The 20615-nt window shown below is 43.1% G+C and overlaps 1 protein-coding gene and 1 non-coding gene across 7 annotated transcripts in view; both read right to left on the bottom strand.

The window, feature by feature from the left end:
- Positions 1–20615, bottom strand: part of ADAT1 (adenosine deaminase tRNA specific 1) — a 44918-nt gene that overhangs the window by 7219 nt on the left and 17084 nt on the right. For 3 of the 6 annotated variants that reach the window (XM_072731500.1, XM_025993066.2, XM_072731498.1), the window contains 2 exons: positions 16937–17023; positions 13908–14809 (listed from right to left, as the gene is read on the bottom strand). In XM_072731500.1, the coding sequence (XP_072587601.1) occupies positions 14677–14809; positions 16937–17023 (220 nt within the window). In that variant the 3' untranslated portion in view covers positions 13908–14676. Of the gene's footprint in view, positions 1–532; positions 612–5106; positions 5313–6481; positions 6627–13907; positions 14810–16936; positions 17024–20615 lie in introns of those variants that run through there. The other 3 variants (XR_003234142.2, XR_011996119.1, XM_072731497.1) reach the window with 2 other exon arrangements.
- Positions 1030–1136, bottom strand: LOC112915896 (U6 spliceosomal RNA). The gene has a single exon (XR_003234184.1). It is a non-coding gene; the product is annotated as a U6 spliceosomal RNA (small nuclear RNA).

The following is a 20615-nucleotide window of genomic DNA, read 5'->3' as shown; positions in this document are numbered from 1 at the left end:
AAAAAATTTAGAAGGGTGCCTGGCTGGTTCAGTTGGTAGAACATGTGACTTTTTTTTTTTTTTTTTTTAAGATTTTATTTAATTATCATGACAGATAAAGAGAGAGGCAGACACACAGCTGCCTGTGGGAGAAGCAGGCTCCTTGCAGGGAACCCAATGTAGGACTCGATCCCAGGACCCCAGGATCACAACCTGAATCAAAGGCAGATACTCAACCACTGAGCCACTCAGGTGTCCTGAACACGTGGCTCTTGATCTTGGAGTTGTGAGTTTGAGCCCCATGTTGGGCGGAGAGATTAAAACATTTTTTTTAAGTAAAAAATTAAAAAAAAGTAACGCTGGCCGGATGCCAGATGATTTATATATATTATCACGACTCATCTTCAAAAGGAACTCATGAGATAGGTAGTATAATTCTTACAGCTATACTGCTACCAAGTGACCACTGAGAGACACCGCGCTTGAGATTTAAGAGGAAAGACAAGAGTTTCAGTGTGAAATCATGTCATGATGTTTGTTTTTTTCTACTTACAATGTGCTTCACATTGCTGGACGCTGAGGCACAGACAGGAATACAACATTACCCCATCCTCCAGGCACTTAGGGGTGAACTACACAGAAACACATAATTACAAAGCAATATTTTAGAAAGTATTCTTGGAACAGAGGAGGGAGTAGTTGTTCTATAAAAACAAATGACTGAGGAAAGCAACCTAATTTGTAATACCAATAAAAATGGATTTCTCAATTTTGCCTTTAAAATGTAGCATCTGGGGATCCCTGGGTGGCGCAGCAGTTTGGCGCCTGCCTTTGGCCCAGGGCGCGATCCTGGAGACCTGGGATCGAATCCCACATCGGGCTCCCGGTGCATGGAGCCTGCTTCTCCCTCTGCCTGTGTCTCTGCCTCTCTCTCTCTCTCTCTCTCTCTCTCTGTGACTATCATAAATAAATAAAAGTTAAAAAAAAAAAAGTAGCATCTGAATGAAAGTTTGAAAAGTTAAAAAAAGAGAAAGTAGTATCTAGTTTCCCCCAACTCTGGTCCTTAAAAGATACTAGCGTGTCATCCTTGTGCAGGAGCCATGCTAATCTTCTCTGTATCGTTCCAATTTTAGTATATGTGCTTCTGAAGTGAGCAATAAAAAGATACTAGCAAGATGAATTTTACCACATTATATAAGGAATCCTTAACCCTGTCTTAAACTTTCAGAGATTAGAAAAAAGGTTAATTACAAATTCATTTTGAAACCTAAAATGTCAATGCCAAAACTTTATGAGAGAAAAATTTCAGATTACTTATTATTATTATTATTATTATTATTATTATTATTATTAATCGACAGAAAAATCCTGAATAAAATACTAGTAAATAAAATTTAGTAGTAAACTAAAACAATCATGACCAGGTAGAGCTTAACTCAGCAACAGGTCATTTAGTCCATCGTTATGTTTATTAGTAAAATATACCAAGCTAATAAGGGAAAAAACTATATAATTACCTCACAGATGAAGAAAAAACACCTAAAATAATTCAAGATCCATTCATAATTTTTAAAAACCCTCTTAGCAAATTAAGAGTAGAAGGGCACTCCTTTAACTTGATAAAGGGAATTCATAAAAAAATCTAGAGTAAATATTTAAAGCTGTGGTAAATAAAGCACAGTGATGCTGATATTGGGAATAGACAAATACAAATAATGGAACAGAACCCAGAATGAGATGTGTATAAAAAACATATGTCTGAGGTAGCATGACAAATCAGTAGGAAAATGAAAAGCCAAGCAACAAATATAAATGGTACTGTAAGGTCTGAAGGGTGAGCTTTGTGATTTGTGAACTATATCTCAATATTCTCAAAGCTGTTAAAAAAAATGTCTATCCTTGCTTCTACTCAACGGGGTCCTGGCATAAAACTGGTACAGTAAGAGAGGAAAAGTAAATGAGAGGCATAAAAATGAGACAGGAGGATTAAACTGTTCTTTTATGTAGATAGTGACAGTCTACACAGAAAAACCCAAGAGGATCTGTAAAATTTGGAATAAGAAAGTTCAGCACGGTTGTGGATACAAGGGGAGTTACAAATATGGGTGTTGTTTCTACATACCAGCTGTATGCAATTAGAGGATGAAAAAAGATCTCATTCTCAAAAGGAGCAAAAATCTGTAAGTGCATAGGAATAAATTTAATATGATATGCAAGATCTTCATGGAGAAAAGGACAAAACATTCAAAGAAATGGAAGAAGACCTAAATAAAAGGAGAGATACACTAATATACCATATTCCAGGATGAGAACATTCAATATTGTAAAGCTGTATATTGCCCCAGATTAATTTATAGTGCAATTCCAATAAAAATCCAAACCAGTTTTTTGTTTTCTGTCTTGTGGAATCTGACAACTGATGCTAAATCCATCTAGAAGAGCAAAAGGCCAAGAATAACCAGGAAGTGTTAAGAAAAACAAGCTGGGAGACTTATCTTAGCAGTAGTTAAGTAATTAAGACTGCACCATATGGTGTACAGACAGACAAACCAGGAAACACAACAGAAACCCAGAAACAGACCAATGTTTAAAATACAACAGTGATGGCGTGAAAATCAAAAGAAAAATGATGGGCTAGTTAACGAATCATTCTATAATTGGATATATATATAGAAAAACCAGATCACAGAGCACCTGGCTGCTTCAGTCAGAAGAGCGTGTGACTCTTGATCTCAGGGTTGTGGGTTCAAGCCCTGCACTGGGCTCCACACTGGGAAGAGAGGCTACTTAAAAAGGGGGGGGAGGTAGGGAAGATGTGAAATATGTGGAATTCTCATAAACTGCTTCTGTGAGTATAAACTGCTACTATCACATTGGAAAGTAATTTCAACAATAGCCAGTAAATTAAAAATGCAGATAACCCATGACCTAGCAAATTCTGCATCTAGGTATATCTAGGAATATCCCCATTCGTGTACAAGAGACATGTCCAAAGATGATCACTGCAGCCTTGTTTGCCTGAACAAAAAAATGGTAACCAGCTAAATGTTCACCAGCGGGAGAATGGAAGGGTAAGATTTGGTATATTTGTACAAAGGAATACTATACAGCAGTTAGAATGAAAGCACTAGAGCTACATGGGTCAACATAAATCTCAAAATGGTGCTGAGGAAGAAAAAAACCAAGATGCAGAAATACATTCAGCAGAAATATATCATCTCTGTAAAGTTTAAAAACATGTGGGGCACCTGGCTGGCTCAATTGGTGGAGAGTGGGATTCTTGATCTGGTGATCGTGAGTTTGAGCCCCATGTTGGGTGTAATTTACTTAAAAAACTAAAATCTTATAAAAATGTAAAAACATGCAGAATAATTGTATGTATTCCTTAAGGATACAAACTTATGTAATAAAAGTATAAACCATGCAATTGAGGATGGTGGTTACCTAGCAGAGGGAAGGGACTGTATCAGGGAGGTGAGCTGTGTGTGCAGGTAAATGTGGGATTTCAAAAACAGCAAGTCCTGTTTTATTTTTCCAAAAAATAAAGACATGAAGGAATTACAGCAAGACGTTTACTGCCAATTGTGTGCTGGGTGTTAATTCTTTTTATTGTCATGTTTGAAATGTTTCATAACTTTTTGTTTCTAAGTTACATCAGCGAGAACAGAGACTGGGTCTCCCCCAAGGAAAAGCACACACAGGCACTCCCATCTCTCACTTCCTCTTCCCTCCTCAGCCCAGGAGAAGCTGGCTACTTCCCTGACCCTGTGCTTGCTGAGGTGGCTAAAAATAACCTGTCCCTCAGTGGGGGACGAGGAGGGGACAAAGTTTAGTTCCTACCTTCCTTGTCTCTTTAATATATTCTACTCTAGATTACCTGCCCCTGCCTCGAAGCTCCTGTCCATTCCCTCTGGCCTTCTTGGTCACACTCCTTCCTGTGCTTTCACTTGTTCCTGAGCTCTCTGTGGCCTCCAGGGCTCAGTCCACTGTCCCCTTTCTCATTCTACCCACATTCTCTCTAGATGGCACCAGTCCCAAAGGTGGCTCGAGGATCTCCCAGGAGATTTGGAGGAGGCTGTATTAATTTTCTTTTTTGGGAGTGAGAGAGAGAATCTCAAGCAGGCTCCACACCCAGCGTGGAGCCTGATGCAGGATCTGATCTCATGATCCTGAGATTATGACCTGAGCTGAAATCAAGAGTCAGATGCTTAACTGACTGAGCCACTTAGGTGCCCTGGCAGTATCACTTTTCTTCATCTCAAAAGACTTGCTCTTCATTAGACTGAAAAAGTGCAATTGGTCCCCCTTTTCATCTTTATTTCCTTAGGGAGGAAAAAACCAATCCTGGTGGTTGACATAAGGGAGGCAAAGCCACAAGAATTAGGTGGGAGTGTCCATATACTCCTCTGTGATCAGCGGCTTTGCTTCCTCGCCCCCTTTGCAGCTAGAGAGGCTGTGTGCCAAGAATGCGGCAGGAGGCTCTGCAAACCCTTGCCCAGTAGGCTTCTGCTAAGGCCAGTCTCTCCTGTTGATTAGCAGAAGCTCTGGGAATCAGGATCAGCAAACTGAAGAGTCACTTAGAAGCTGAAATACCAAGGCTGGTGTTTCCTGTGTGGCCACATAGCTAGCCCCCCTCACATCCGTGTTATCCATTATCTCCTCTCATCCCTGTGACCCTGCTGCTGGGGGCGGCGGGGGGGGGAGGCTCATTTCAGAGGCAAGGACACTGACACTCTGCGAACGTACTGACCTACCCATGATCACACAACCAGTACATCCTGGAGCCATAGTTCTGACTCAGCCCTGTGGCCAGAATCGATCCTTGTTCTGCTAGACCAGATGATTCAAACCGAAGACCCATGTCTCTATGCGGCCCTGATACACAGATGTAAAAATCTACCTTTCTGGCTTCTGAAAAAATTATTAAGACCTGACAACAATCAGTTGGAACAAAATAATGGTTCTTCACTGGACAAGGAATACACTTCTCAGTTCACTCTGCCTACTTTCTTTAAATTTCCTACTCCTGGAAATACTCGGGTTTGCAACCACCACACCATAGTTTATGCACCACCCTTTTATTTTAGAACAGAATTCCTCTAAAGTGTAAGCAAGCAAAATACTCACCCATGTTGGCCTTCATCTTTCACGAAGGAGGCAAAGAGGTGGGCTGGATGTGCCCATGTCAGCACAGGCAAGTGGATGCTGGCGTCCAGGGCTGGCGGAGACTGCTGCCACTATACGGCCCTGGAACCTTGTTTCTCCCACTGCCAGCTGCCGTCTCGCCCTGGCAGCTATGGATGAGCTAGGACAGAGGGTGTTTTATAATGGCACTGGATAAACGAAGAACAAAAAGTAAGGCATGAAAATACCAGCTAAGGGGCACCTGGCTGGCTCTGTCGGTGGAACATGGGTCTCTTGAAATTGGGGTTGCGAGTTCAAGCCCCATGTTGATCTTAGATATTACTCTAAAAATATATATATATATATATGAAGAAAAGAACCAGCTGGGGATGCCTGAGTGGCTCAGCAGTTGAGGGCCTGCCTCTGGCCCAGGGCCTGATCCTGGAGACCCGGGATCGAGTCCCCACGTCGGGCTCCCTGCACAGAGCCTGCTTCTCCCTCTGCCTGTGTCTCTGCCCCTCTCTCTCGTTCTCTGTCTCTCATGAATAAATAAATAAAATTAAAAAAAAAAAAAAAACAGCTGAAAAGGTATACTCACTGGAAGTCAAAATAGGCCATAAGTAGTAGCAATAAGAAAAGGAATTGGGTGAAATCTTGACGGGGATGAGGGAATATACTGCAAGAAGAGCTCTTTTCTCTCAACAGAATCTAATTCAACCAATTGGGGGTGAACTGGATTGAGAGTACACCTATTGTTGAGCAAAGCTTGCAGTGGCCAAAGCACAACTTCTCTGAGATTTCTTGGGGCTGCACAGAAAGGTCTTGTTGAACTGAAGATGCTGGGAATGGGCTCTGTAATCCTACTCTGTTGACAGGTTGGTTTCACCACTAAGGGGCCCACCGTACCTCTCCCCGTGGAGACACTGCTGGGTTTCAATGCACTTTTCATTCTCCTGGCTGCCTGAGCAAACAGCCATCACTGTTTCCATTGTGAGCTCTTCTCCTCTTGGAGCCAAGCCCAAGTTCAGGGAACATGTGCTTGAGACCAACATTTGGCAGCCTGGGTCCCCACGTGGAGTGACGCTCTGTCTTTGCCTTTTTCCTATTAAGACACTTTGCTGAATTTGGAAATTGAAACGCGGTGCTGAACACGCTTAGTGCTAAAAGCTGGTTCCTACCCCTGCTGGCTCATTAGTATAAGGGACAAAAAAATCCACACCCAAATTCAGAACCCAAGTTACCAGGCGAAGACAAGAATTATTTCCAGCCCTTTCTTGCCACCAACATGACTGAAGCCATCTGTATTTCAAAGTGTCAATGGACTCAGTGTCTTAGAGAAAATTTCTCTTTGCATCATTTACCCAATTAAGAACTTTTATGAGAGAGACGCCTGGGTGGCTCAGTGGTTGAGCATCTGCCTTCGGCTCAGGTCTGATCCTGGGGTCCTGGGATTGAGTCCCACATTGGGCTCTGTGCAGGGAGCCTGCTTCTCCCTCTGCGTGTGTGTCTCTCATGAATAAAATCTTAAAAAAAAAAAAAAAAAAAGAACTTTTATGAAAAATCCTACCTTATAGTTAAAAACCCGAGCATCCTAATTGGTGGGATCTGATTTGGTAAAACAGATTGAAGTCAGAAAAACTTCCCCCACATTCACATAGGAAGCAGTTGCAGAGTTGGTACTAAAATATAATTACTTGAATATCCTGATTGAAGTTTATTCTACTAAACCAAATAATAGGACTAGGGGTTTGTTTTTTGCATTTTTAAGTTGAGGTATAATTACAATAAAAAGCACAGGTCTTGGGATCCCTGGGTGGCGCAGCGGTTTAGCGCCTGCCTTTGGCCCAGGGCGCGATCCTGGAGACCCGGGATCGAATCCCACATCAGGCTCCCGGTGCATGGAGCCTGCTTCTCCCTCTGCCTGTGTCTCTGCCTCTCTCTCTCTCTCTCACTGTGTGCCTATCATAAATAAAAAAAAAAAAAAAAAAAAAAAAAAAAATTTAAAAAGCACAGGTCTTCAGTGTAGAGCTTAACAAATTTTGACGAGTGCTCACACCCATGTAATCAACACTTCAATCAAAACAAGAGTATTTCCATAATTCTAAAAAGTCCCTTTAGGCTTTTTTCCACTAAACCCCGATCCCCATCCCCCACTGTCCTCTACCAGGCAACAACCACTCTGATTTCTATCCCCCTGGATTAGTTTTGGGGCCTTTTTTGTTGTTTTTTAAAGATTTTATTTTATTCATGACAGAGAGAGAGAGAGACAGGCAGAGGGAGAAGCAGGCTCCATGCAGGTTGCCCAACACAGGACTCGATCCCGGGTCTCCAGGATCACGCCCTGGCGCCCCGGCCGAAGGCGGTGCTAAACTGCTGGGCCACCAGGGCTGCCCTTGGGGCCTCAGTTTTAAGAATAAAAAATTGAATGCATGTAACTTTGCCTGCAGCCCTGAAGTGTGTCTCTGCAAATTTTCCTCCCCTTTTTGGACTGCAAGCACTACTTAAATTTGTTCTGGATGCATCTGGATAGCCTTCCAAGAAGTCAGTCTTAACCCCAGTACAGACACATTTGGCTTTAAAGGGATTCACGTTTATGAGATATGATGGCCAACTATGATTCCCCAGCACATGGTACAAAAAGAATGCTTCTTTCTGGGAAATAAAGTTTTCTTCAAAAGCATCTTTCTTGGCTCTGTATCTCACCCCTCCTTCAGGATAGCTGCCTTTGTATCTATGGGAAGAACTGCCTGAGCCCTTGCAAGCAAGCACATATGCTCGATCTTTCTACTAAGAAGCCGTTGCCTAGTTCCATAACCTTCCTGCTGTGCTGGGCCTCCTCTCCCCAGCTCATCTGGCCTCCCCACACAGCGTCACAAGAGGACAGTGGTAGTTGAAAACAGAACGTTGTCCTAAGCCACTTAACTAGCTTGCAAATAAGCCACTTAACTAGCTTGCAAAGGAACCGGGTTTTAGAAACTGGAAAATTCTGGCTAAAGCTTGCTCAGAACCCGGTCTCAAAGCCAACACATTCTGCCAAGGTCCAGGTGGAGGCAGCTTTCCACCAGCCACAGACACGACCAAGTGAGACAAGGCCTGCTTCTCTTCCAAGCAGAGTGCTGGCAGCCAGGGCGGGTCATTTTCTCCATACTAGCTTCGTTTCCCTAGACAGTGAGCTAATGTTTGGCACTGGCAAACTCCATGAAACACGGCATCTAGCCCATGCTCTCAGGCAGGAATGACTGCATGGAATATATATACACACAATGATTTAAATCAAGCCACATTTAAAAATTCAAGATTTTTGAAAAAATTCAAAATTCATTTAAAAAGACAAAAATTATGCACGCATAGATGTAATGTTAGAATTCACTTGTGAATGAACAAAGAAACAAGGCTGGAAGTGTAGACGTCCATCAAGAGCCAAATTTCAGAAGATGTTTTGTTAGACGATTCTGTGGAATTATAAGCAGAGCTGCCTAAAATATGTCAGGGAGTCCCTCTTCCCTATACAATGTCACTTCTGAGTATTTTCTGGGGTTTTGACAGTTTTGAAATACAGATATGTTTTTCCATTTTTGAAAATTAAAAAAAAATATTTTATTTATTCACGAGAGACACAGAGAAAGGCAGAGACATAGGCAGAGGGAAAAGCAGGCTCCCCGCAGGGAGCCCAATGTGGGGCTCAACCCTGGGACCCTGGGATCATGCTCTCAGCAGAAAGCAGATGCTCAATCACTGAGCCACCCAGGTGTCCCCCATTTTTGAAATTTCTAAAATAGGCACAATGTTAGCACGGTTCAAAATTTTAAAATAACAAAATATACCGGGGATTCAATGCAAAGTCTCCCTCTCACTCGTGGCCCCAGGCATTCCCCTGCCCACCCCGTGGGCCCTGCATCAGTGGTTGCTTGCATCTAGTCAGAGATGGTTTGGCATATACAAGTAAAACACAGAAAGTTCTCACTCTTCTTTTTTATAGAAATGGAATGTACTAATGCTGTCCTGCTTTTTATTTTTTGTGCTCACTGTATTTAGAAACAGAAACTTGAAAATGGATTTCAATAAAGAAAAACTGTATGTTCATTTACCCATTGACCCAGCAAATCCCACTTCTAAGAATCTATCCAAAAGATATCCTGGCAAAAATACAAAGCATTTCAAAAAGAAAATGAAATGTCCACTAACAACTAATAAAAATGGTTAGTCAGTGCTGGGCCAAGGGACAAACACAGGGGAGGAGGAGGATGGGAGACCTCTGTGAATGTACCTTGTTTTGCTCCCCTTATTTTTTTACTGGTTTTAATTTTGGAATCATATAAATATTTTACATAATTTTTTGAAAAACCACACTCTCCCTTCTCCCCCCACCCCCCAAATAAAAGCAAAATGAAACAAAGTTAACTGTGTATAGATTTGGAGCGATAACTCAGAGGAATGATTTCAAGTGATTTATTTATTTTTAAAGATTTTATTTACTTATTTGGAGAGAGCGTGTGTGCTTGCAGAGAGGGAGAGGTAGAAGGAGGCACCCGCTGAGCAGGGAGCCTGACATAAGGCTCCATCCCAGGACCCCAAGATCATGGCCTGAGCAAAAGGCACATGCTTAACCAACTGAGCCACCCAGGTGTCCCTCAAGTGACTTGAAAACACTAGATTAGGGTTTCTCAACCTCAGCACCACTGACATTTTGGGCCAGACAATACTTTGTTATGGGGGGCATGTCCTGTGCATGCAGCATGTCAGCAGCACCCACGGCTCAAGCAGGCAACACTCTGCCTGGACTGTCACGCGTCACTGCTGGGAGAACCAAGTGTGTGCAAGTCCACTGGCAGGGAGTTTTATGTAGGAGAGGACTTGTGAGGCCAGAAGGAGCCCTTCCTTCTTACGGAGAAGCAAGCACCAAGGTTGGTCAGGAGGCGTTACTGTAAAGGAGAAGGAGGGATGTGACAGAAGGGTCGGCAGACTTGGGATGGGCTAGTTTGACTCATTTCTGTGGTCTCTGAGGCACAAGGGCTGTCCCTGGTTTCCAGTACCTGGTCTCGGGGGTGATGAGGACAGGTGGAGAGTAGCCCAGAGCACGAGAGCCCCATACAGTAGGTGGCTGGGGCATGAGCTCTGGAGTGCGTGGTTTGAACTATCCCTAGGAGTTCGCTAGCCTCCTACGGGCAGTCTCTCCAGGGTAAGCAAGGCCCCAGATGTCAAAGCATCTGGAGCACATGGTTAATGCAAGGAGGACAAGTGGACTCTTGAACCTGTTTTCTCCTGGACTTAGCTGGTATGCCTTTTCTCTTTGCCAACTTTAGTCTGTACCCTTTCACTGAAATAAACCGTAATTACAACAGCTTTGCTGCATTCTGGGAGTATATTCTGTGAACCATCAAACCTGAGGGTGGTCTTGGGGATCCCTGACACAGCTGCTAAAACCATTAGGTGAAAGGACAATAGGGAACTTCATGATGGAATAGAAAGGCTGATGCCACTAAATCACTGCTCACTGAGTGGGACAACCAGATGTTCCTCTTCATATTACGCAAAAGAAGTATGCAGAATCAACTAAGAAGTGTTCATGTCAAATCAGCTGAACCTGAATCTGATGAAGCCTCTATGTGGAACTGCAAATCTGGAGGAAATGTGGGGACAGAGGAACCTGTTAAACAGCACTGGGAGGGAACAGGTAGCCAGACGCAGCATGTGAGCTTTTCCACAGGACAAATGACCCATCTGTCAAACTTAAGAAGGAAGTGAACTGTTACAGATTTAGTGAGACCAAAGACATATCAATTACGTGCATTGTGTGGAATTTTTTGGGTGGGTTCTAATTTGAACCAATCAGTAGCCAAAAGACATTTCTGAAACAACAGGGGAAAAGCAAACACAGAATACATATTAGATATTAAGGAACTCCTGTTCATTTTATTGGATGAAATACAATGGTTAGTACTGGCTTTAGAAAGCTCCAAGAAGGGGGGCTCCTGGGTGGCTCAGTTGATTGAGCATCTGCCTTTGGCTTAGGTCATGATTCCAGGGTCCTGGGATGGAGCCTCGTGTTGGGCTTCCTGTTCAGTGGGGACTCTGCTTCTCTCCCTCTGCCCCTCTGCCCTGCTTATTCACATACACTATCTCACATAAATAAATACAATCTTTAAAGAAAAGAAAAGAAAGCTCCAAGAAAGCCCCAGGAGAGGGGCAGGGGAGAATAGATTAGGTAACAGCAGCATAAGGCCGGTGGCTGTTAAGTCCTGGGGATGTGTACGTGGGGGTCCGCTGCATTGTTCTATTTTTTCTGTCCATTGAAAGTTTTCTACATGTTTTAAAAGGGTTAGAAAGGGTTAGAAAAAAAAAAAGAACTTAAAAATCAGAAACAGTTATCAGTCAAATGTGGGTTAAATATGGGTTAAGAAACACAAGTAAAAACACATGATCTAATAAAATGTGTGAAATCTGAGAACCTGCCAGTATTTCAAAATGTAATTTTAAGGCACAGGTGAGATTATAAGGGTTTTATAAGAGATTTAAGGGTTTTATGAAAGACTGAAGTAAAATGTAGGAAGTTGGATGTCTAAGCACCACTTTTAGGTCTTAAGAAAACAGAGCCTGAAATTGCCTTTTGTCTGAAGCCTTCAGGGTTTTCCCAGTTTTTGCTTTGAAGTCTAAATGTAGGGGTGGTTTTTACATTTAGGTGTTTTTTTTTGTTGTTGTTGTTTTGTTTATTTTTTTGTTTGTTTTTTGGTATTGATTTGATGAATTTACCATAAAATTTGGAATAAAAAGATATTACCTCCTTACATTCTCATACAAATCTTTATCCTTTAAATAGTATCTCTTGAGAGAGAGATGCATAATCTTCTGTGGACTAAAAAGCTCCTGCTAGTTGTTACCCTAACTGCTAGAATTTGGGGTCAAAGAATCTCCCTGATTAAAGCACCATATGGGAAGGCCTGATCTCCAGAGAGTGATACTTTTGCCTTTTTTCCTGCTAACTAAAAAGACTTTTTATTTTTTTTATTTTTATTTTTTTTAAAAAGACTTTTTTAAAAAAAGATTTTATTTATTTATTCATGAGAGAGACACAGAGAAAGAGAGAGGCAGAGACACAGGCAGAGGAAGAAGCAGTCTCCATGCAGGGAGCCTAATGTGGGACTCAATCCCAGGACTCCAGGATCACGCCCTGGGCTGAAGGCAGACACTCAACTGCTGAGCCATCTGGGCATCCCCACCTAAAAAGACTTCTTATGTAAAAAAAAATCAAGGATAATTTGTTAGGACAAACGTGTATCACTTCTGTCATTAAAAAAAAAAAAAAAAATTTAAGAACATATGTTCGCACACAAACTGGTACAGGAATGTTCATAACGGCACTATTCACAAGAGCCAAACAGTGGAAACCACCCAAGTGCCCATCAACTGATGACTAGATAAATAAGATGTGGTACATCCATACAACTGAATGTTATTTTTATTTCATAGAAAGGAATATAGTACTGATTTGTGCTACTGATTCACGCTATAACATCATGAATCTTGAAAACATTATATTCAGTGAAAGAAGCCAGTCACAAAGGACCACATATTATATGATTTCGTTTATGTGAAATGTTCAGAATAGACAAATCTCTAGAGAGAGAAAGTAGACTACCCGCTGCCCTAGGGCTGGGGTTAACGGACAATAGGGAGTGGCTACAAATGGGTACCATGCTGGGTTGATGTGTCCCCTCCCCACCAAATTTAGAACAAAAAAAATGTTCTAAAATTGATTGTGGTGAAGTTGTACAACTCTGTGGATATACTAAAAGCCACTAAGTTGTATACTTTAAGTGGGTAAATTTTGTGGAATGTAAATTATATTCCAATAAAGCTGTTATTTAAAAAAAAACATTTAAAGCTACACAAAAATGATGAAGTGCCTGGCTGGCTTAGTTAGTGGAGCGTGCGACTCTTGATCTCGGGTCATTAAGTTCGAGCTGCATGCTGGGTGCAGAGAGTACTTAAAATTTTAGGAATCCCTGGGTGGCGCAGCAGTTTGGCGCCTGCCTTTGGCCCAGGGCGCGATCCTGGAGACCCAGGATCGAATCCCACGTTGGGCTCCTTGTGCATGGAGCCTGCTTCTCCCTCTGCCTGTGTCTCTGTCTCTCTCTCTCTCTCTGTGTGACTATCATTAAATAAATAAATAAATAAATAAATAAGTAAATAAAAAAAATAAAATAAAATAAAATAAAATTTTAAGGGCGCCTGAGTGGTTCAGGTGGTTAAGCGTCTGCCTCTGGCTCAGGTCATGGTCTCAGGGTACTGGGATTAAGCCTGGAATCAAGCTCTCTGCTCAGCAGGGACTCTGCTTCTCCTTCTCCCTCTGCCCCTGCTCTCTCTCTTGCTCTAATAAATAAATGAAACCGTTAAAAAAAAAATCTTAAGGAGGGGCATTGGGGGATGGGCATTAAGGAGAGCATGTGATGTAATGAGCATTGGGTGTTATATGCAACTGCTGAATCGCTAAATTCTACCTCTGAAACGAATAATACAGTATATGCTAACTACATTGAATTTAAATAAAAAATTAAAAAAAATAAAATCTTTAAAAAAAGCTATACAAAAATGCTGAAGAACTTTGAGAAGAACCTGGAATAATCCCAACATGGAGAACTTCTCTTTCCGTCAATAATTTAAGGTGTGGAGAGGCTGAGAGTTAGACATTCGATGTTGATTAAAACAGGACTGGTTGCTAGGTCTGCTGATTTGCTGTACAGACTTCTGGCCTTTTACACAGAACTCTTTCAGTTGAAAGCCACAGAAAATCTACTCAAACAGGCTTGACCAAAACAACAATACAAATTTATCTCACATACATGCAGTCCAGGGTGGGCACTGGCATCCAAACAAGGTCACGCGAGTGGATTTCAGTTTCCTTCTTTATTGCCTTCATTCTCAATGTGTGGCAGCAAAGGCAGCCACAGGTCCTATGGTTAAGTGGCCCTTACAGTTCCTGGTGCGAGAGGAGAGAGAATCTTCCTTGCTGGCTCTCACAGTAGTTCCGGGACTCTACAGGGCTGGCTCACAGACCCACAGCCACAGAGCAAGGTTTGCTTCAACCAAGTCCCATGGATAGAGCCAGAAAGGGTGGCTCTCCCGAGGAAGAACGGATGGATATATAAACCTGTCCACAATGCGAAAGGAAGCTCTAAAACTTGCAGAGATTTGATCATCTCAGCCCAATAAATACTTGCCAAATCAATGTAGGAACATGCAAAATGGAGCCACTGCAGAGTACTTTTAAAGCATCATATTCCAAATTCTTATTCCATATTTTAGAGAAGCAGTAACATACAACTTAGGACAAGGTCATCAGCGAGCTGCCATTTTAGCAGAGAGGGATTTCAGTCAAGTATGGATCGTTCCGTGCTCCAGAATCCTGTCGACGTTACAAAGAAGAGATATGCTGCTCTGGTAGATGGCAGACTTTGATTTTCCTGACCCAGCCACAAGAAAGACTAAGGCTTGTCTGGCACAAAGGAATAAACAGTCTAGTCTGGATGCTAGAAACTACTCTGCTACCAGTAAGCTTTCTGTAGTCTGCCCTTCTTATTTAAACTGGTGATAATCTGAAGGGTTTCTGATCCAGGATCCAAAGGCCTGCTTCCGGAGCACACTCCAGGCTTCCTGATAAGCAGATGCGGCCTCCTTGTACTCGTGGTATGTCGCAAGCTTCTGTACCCTAATGCACACACATCAGCAAGCACACAGATACTCAATGATTGGCTCGACATGGTGGCCAATTGAGCAGTCAGCTGGACAGCTTTCTAACCAGAGACCTACGGACAGGAGGATTTGGGTACGTTTTCCTATAGCAGCTCTTTCTCTGTCGTAGGAAATTCACTAGAAAGCAGCATGGATGAAAGCAGGTGAGAATGAACAATGCTAGTCTTGTCTGGTCCTAGTGAAATCAGATAAAACAAGAATAACTATCTACTTTTGGTTTAAAGTGTTCTGGGAAATGGTTTCCTGCAAAGCAGTCCCTCTTGCTGTAAGACTCAGATAAGACTCATGGATGTGCCCTAGGTCTACCCATGATGGACCCTCCAAACTCCCATTCTCTTCTTTCTCAATGATGAGCTGAACTGTTTGTACCCACATGCCAATCTCAACAAAATTCTTCCTTGACCAGCATTAGTTATGCTTCTGTCCTTCTCCTAGGCCCTGACCTTTGACCCACTGCACCCTGAGCCAGCATCAAAATGTGGGGTGACGCCTTAACAGCCCTCATCCCCAACCCCCGAGAATCCACTGATCTCCAGAAAAGATATTTCCTATCTGGCTGTCCCATCACGCTAACAGCAGATCCCATGCCCTCCTCCTCCTGGTTCTTTCTAGCCTTGCTCACTGCTCCTTCCCGTGGGCCCTAGAGGCTGACAAACTGTTAGGGCTGCGGTGTCCTTGCTTTGGCGCCAATCCTGCTGCTGTGATTCCTTTATTCTCTTACTCTTACTGCCATGATTCCTTTAAATAAAGTCTCCCCTGACCTTGGTTTAGATTTGTTTTCACTGACATACAAAATCTATGGACCCACCCCCACCCCCCGCTGTCAGTTTGATTCATTCGTCTGACAAAAAATGAGCAAAGTGACTGCAGGACATCATTACTGACTGCAGTGCGCATGGTGGTGCTAACAAGCAGCTGCCTCTTCACATAGACGGTTCTAGTAATGCCTTCACTTCCCCACTGCTGTATGATAAAGACTTTGGCTGGTCTTGTTGCCAGTTCCTGGAAGGGAACCTCCAAACCCTCGTATTTTCCCTGGGGGCAGGAATGTCCTTGTTCTGCACGGTGGACCCCTCTGATCATACCTGAGCTTCCACGCAACGAGGTGGCTTCTGGTGGGCCCTGGATAGATCAGGACAGGGCTGGCCATGCCAGGGAGATTAACCATAGAGCAGAGTGTGGTCTGTGCTATCACTCTGGCCTCCAGAGACGGACAACGGGTTCAGTCATGCCACATGGCCAACGGTTCAAGCAGGCTGACATAATAAAACCACAAAGAAAACTCTGGACACTGAAGCTTGGGTCCCCCTCTGGCTGGGGACACACAGTGGTGTACTGGGAGGGTGACACATCTGAGGACACAGACGCATTGTGTTTGGGACCCTCTCAGACCTTGCTCTATGTGTCTCTTCTTTTAGCTGGTCCTGATTTACATTCTTTACGATATAAAGTCATTACTTTCTATTTTCTACTTTACTATACTTTTTTAAGTATAGTGCTTTCCTGAACTTGTGAGTTATCCCCGTGAATTTCTGAACCTAAGGGGGCAGCGGGGACCCCTGAATTTGTAGTCAGTGGTCAGAAGTGTGGGTAGCTTGCGTCTGGTGCGTATGAAGTGACGGCACTAACCACGGGTAGTTAATGTCTGAACTGCCCTCGCCCACCTGCCCCTGGAGCAGTTTTATAGCTCTCTGCATTCCTATTTGGGAGCAATTTCAATCCTTAGGCTGCAGCTCACAACCACTGATGTGAACAAAAGAGAGAAGAGAGTGGCATTCCTAACAGACTCTACTGCTCCCCAAACACATGTCTGCCTTGCTCTCCATTCAGAGGGTGGTGAAAGAAGAGCCTGGAATAGGCCAAGCCCTGATTCCCCTCCAGTCTTCTGTAACTTTGCACCACTAACCTACCCATCCTGCACACTTCGGATCTGAGTTTGCAATCAGGACCCTGGGGAGACAGGAGCGCACGAGCGGTAATGAAGTGCTCACAGACTCCTGCCAAAGCTTCCTGACATTTGTAAGCCAGAATTAAACCACAAATCTTCCTAATTATGAAAAAAAACATGGGTCAACAGCATCACCTGAGGGAGTCTGGCCACTTGTCCTCTGAAATACTGCTTAGCAGTTTCTGAAATGATCTAAAGAGTTCCACTTTGCTGATTCGGGATCTGTTTGGAAAAAGAAGACAAAGAAGATTTATTTTGTGTTTAACACGTGGCAGGCCCCTATGAGAGACACTGGCTTTGCACAGTAGCTTTCTTAGGTTTGAAAGCACAGAGCTCCCCTATTTTCACCTGTTCTTCACGTGAAGAACACTAAGGCCTGAATTGGGGTGAGGAAAAAAATGAACCTCATCTTAAGAAGTGTCATCAGCAGTTAAATCATCAAGGTGACAGGCTCAAATGGGGTCAAGATAGAGGTGGGAATACTGAACTCCCGGACTACCTCTTCTCAAGGCAGCTAGCCCTGTAGGTAGTACTGCTTACAAAACACTAGAACAGTTTCAGACTTGAGTGTCACTCCCTGTGTGAACTACGCTCATAAAGTCCACTTGGACAAGCATGGGACAGTCCCATGGGCACTTCAGGCCCCTGAGGCCAATCCTTTGCTTCTAACATGAAGCTTTGTACACGCCATCGTTTGGAACAGTGAAGGACATGAGTGTCTTGCAAGCCCATGTGGGCCTCTCCAGTTTTGCCCATCCATGCTGCTAGGATGTGAACTGCATGTGCCTCCTTCCTTCCCCCCCCATACACCGTGCATGAGCCAATTCAGAAAAGGGAAGCGTGTGCGCCAACAAAGTACAGTCTTATCTTTACACACCACAGGCTTCCCCATCCTCACAGACTGTACCATCAGCTTGGACATCCTGGCCAAACTGAGATATGTGAAATAGGGAAGTGTACAGTCTGTCAAGAAGTTCCCTCCCCCGGCTGGCACCCAGGCTACTTCATGAGGGGTCCTGAGCCCTCACACGGCACTCTCCCTGGGCCTTAAATGAGCTTGAGTGGTGGCTAGCACTTGGAAATATAAAGTTCCTTTAAATTAAAAATAAATAAATAAAACAGATGCCTGGGTGGCTCAGCGGTTGAGCATCTGCCTTTGGCTCAGGGCATGATCCTGGAGTCCTGGGATCGAGTCCCACATCAGGCTCCTTGCACGGAGCCTGCTTCTCCCTCTGCCTATGTCTCTGCCTCCCTCTGAGTCTCTCACGAATAAATAAATAAATCTTCATAACAAAACAAAACACAAAGCCAAAAAACTAATGAAACTTTTCTTGTTAATGGACTGAAGGAGAAATGTAATACAATGATGAGAAAAAATATGCAGAGAAGCATTTCTTATTTCTTAGAATTCAACATCCACAGAATGATTTAAAACCTTTTAGCAAACGAGGACTAGGAAAGATAGTATTTATATCCATAAAAGGGGATCTATAAAAACCTGCAGCAAATTCACATCCTTAAAATCAAGAGTAAGACAAAGGCACTGCTTTTATCCAATGTTACACAGAAGGCTCTGGCCAGTAAGACAAGAAATAAAAGGAGTAAGGATTAAAACCCAAAAACCAAAATAATTATTTGTTGATGATTGTGACATTGTCAGTTCTAGCTAGGACAGGAAGTAAAGAAAAACAAACAAATAAATAAAAGGAATGAAGGATTAAAAAGGAAATACTATTTGCAAAAGACTGTTTACATTAGAATTCCCAGATAAACTAGGAGAATATTAAGAGTTAACAAGGCTGTTGGATACAAACATTAACTGCAACAAGGAAAAACAAAAAAACTGATTGTAACAGCAGTGACCAGAAAATGAAATAAAATAAATTACTTAATACAGCATTGTGGCAGCCAACCTCCGATAAGGTGATTTTTAAAAACAGGGTTTATTTAATTATTTGAGAGAGAAAGAGAGAGGGAGAGAGTACACACATGTGTGCAGGTCCACATGGCCAAACGGCTCAATCCCAGGAACCTGAGATCATGACCTGAGCCGAAATCAAGAGTTGGCTGCTCAACCGAGCCACCCAGCTGTGATTTTTATTTTAACTGATGTATAGTTGATTTACAATATTTTATTAGTTTCAGGTGTATAACAGTGATTTGATAATTATATACATCACAAAATGCTCATCACAGTAAGTGCAGTTACTGTTTGTCACCACGCGAAGCTATTACAATATTACTGACGGTATCCCCCATGTGTACCCTTCATGTCCCTGACTTATTTATTTTATAACTGGAAGTATTTCTTAATCTCCTTCACCTATTCTCGCCCATCCCTATCCTTTCCTCCCCTCTTCCAACCACTAGTTTATTCTCTGTATTTTTTTTTAAATATTTTATTTATTCATGAGAGACACAGAGAGAGAGAGAGGCAGAGACACAGGCAGAGAGAGAAGCAGGCTCCATGCAGGGAGCCCGATGTGGGACTCGATCCTGGGTCTCCAGGATCAGGCCCTGGGCTGCAGGCAGATGCTCAACCGCTGAGCCACCCAGGCGTCCCTTTCTCTGTATTTCTGAGTCTGTTTGATCATTTTGGGGAACGGGGCCATGCACGTTTTTGTTCAGAAGTCTAGAGTCTTACAGAGTCAACATTTCCACTGCCTGCATCACCCAGAATCAGCAAAGGGAAAACATCAAAAATAAACTAAGTATCTTGCCCAGATAGTCATGCTTTGTTTTGAAATACTGACAGGTGAGCCCATGAAACTTTTGCTATAGCCCAGTGGCCACTGATGTGCAACTATGAGAGAACATCTGGCTTTATTATTACATTATTATGATTATCATCACATTATTGCATTAATGAAGCATATCAAGGCATTTCATTCACCAAAACATGAAGCCCTAGGGCAACCCTCTCAGGTTCCCCTCTCTCTTTGGGAGCTTTGTACTATTACTTTGCTATTGCTCAATAAACTTTGCTTTGCTGCAAAACGAAAAATAAAAACAAAACAAGAAGACTTAGCAATCAACCATGCCTATCTGGACCTGGAGAAGGGCCCACATAAAGGTTTGTTAAAGAAACACATCACTTAAGGAGCCCTAATGGATTCTATCTACCACCAACACTGTGGTGAAATGTCAAGGCCTCAAGCGTCACTCTAAGAAGACATCCGTGTTAGTGAGCTAACTTGACACCTGCTCTGTAACTGGTCCTAGCATTCTTCCCTCTGGAGGAACAACAGCATTTTCTCTTGTGAATGTTTTCAGCTGAATGAGTAATGTTAAGGTATTATAACTATTAAGCTAGAAGGGGGATACTGGGAACCTCTCCTCTGCTATACAAGGGCTCCCTCCAGAGAAGCAAGACCTTTCTCAAGACCTATTAAACAGAAGAATAGAGTGACCACACTAGTAATTTCTCTGTCTACAAGACCTACTCAATAGTAACCGCTCATGTTATCTGTGAAGCACAGAATTCTCCTGGTGGCTGCTGGCCACCACTCTCCCAAGGAGCCTTGGTTCCTTTTAGCAGCAAGAATTGCTCTCTCTCTTTTTAAGACTTTATTTACATCACAGGGAGAGCAAGAGGGCACAAGCAGGGGGAGCTGCAGAAGTAGAGGGAGAAGTAGGCTCCCTGCTGAGCAGGGATCCTGATGTGGGGCTCCATCCTAGGACCCTGGGATCATGATCTGAGCCAAAAGGCAGACACCCAACCGACTGAGCTGTCCAGGTGCCCTGGATTACACTCTTGGATGTTAGGTTCTTCCTGGTGAGTTGGTTAACAACACTGGTTGGTGGATCAAAGAGC

Source organism: Vulpes vulpes, chromosome 12 (genome assembly GCF_048418805.1).
Source record: "Vulpes vulpes isolate BD-2025 chromosome 12, VulVul3, whole genome shotgun sequence".
NCBI lineage: Eukaryota > Metazoa > Chordata > Mammalia > Carnivora > Canidae > Vulpes > Vulpes vulpes.
The sequence above is the reverse complement of the archived record's forward strand: the minus strand, read 5'-3'. Positions and strand labels throughout refer to the sequence as shown.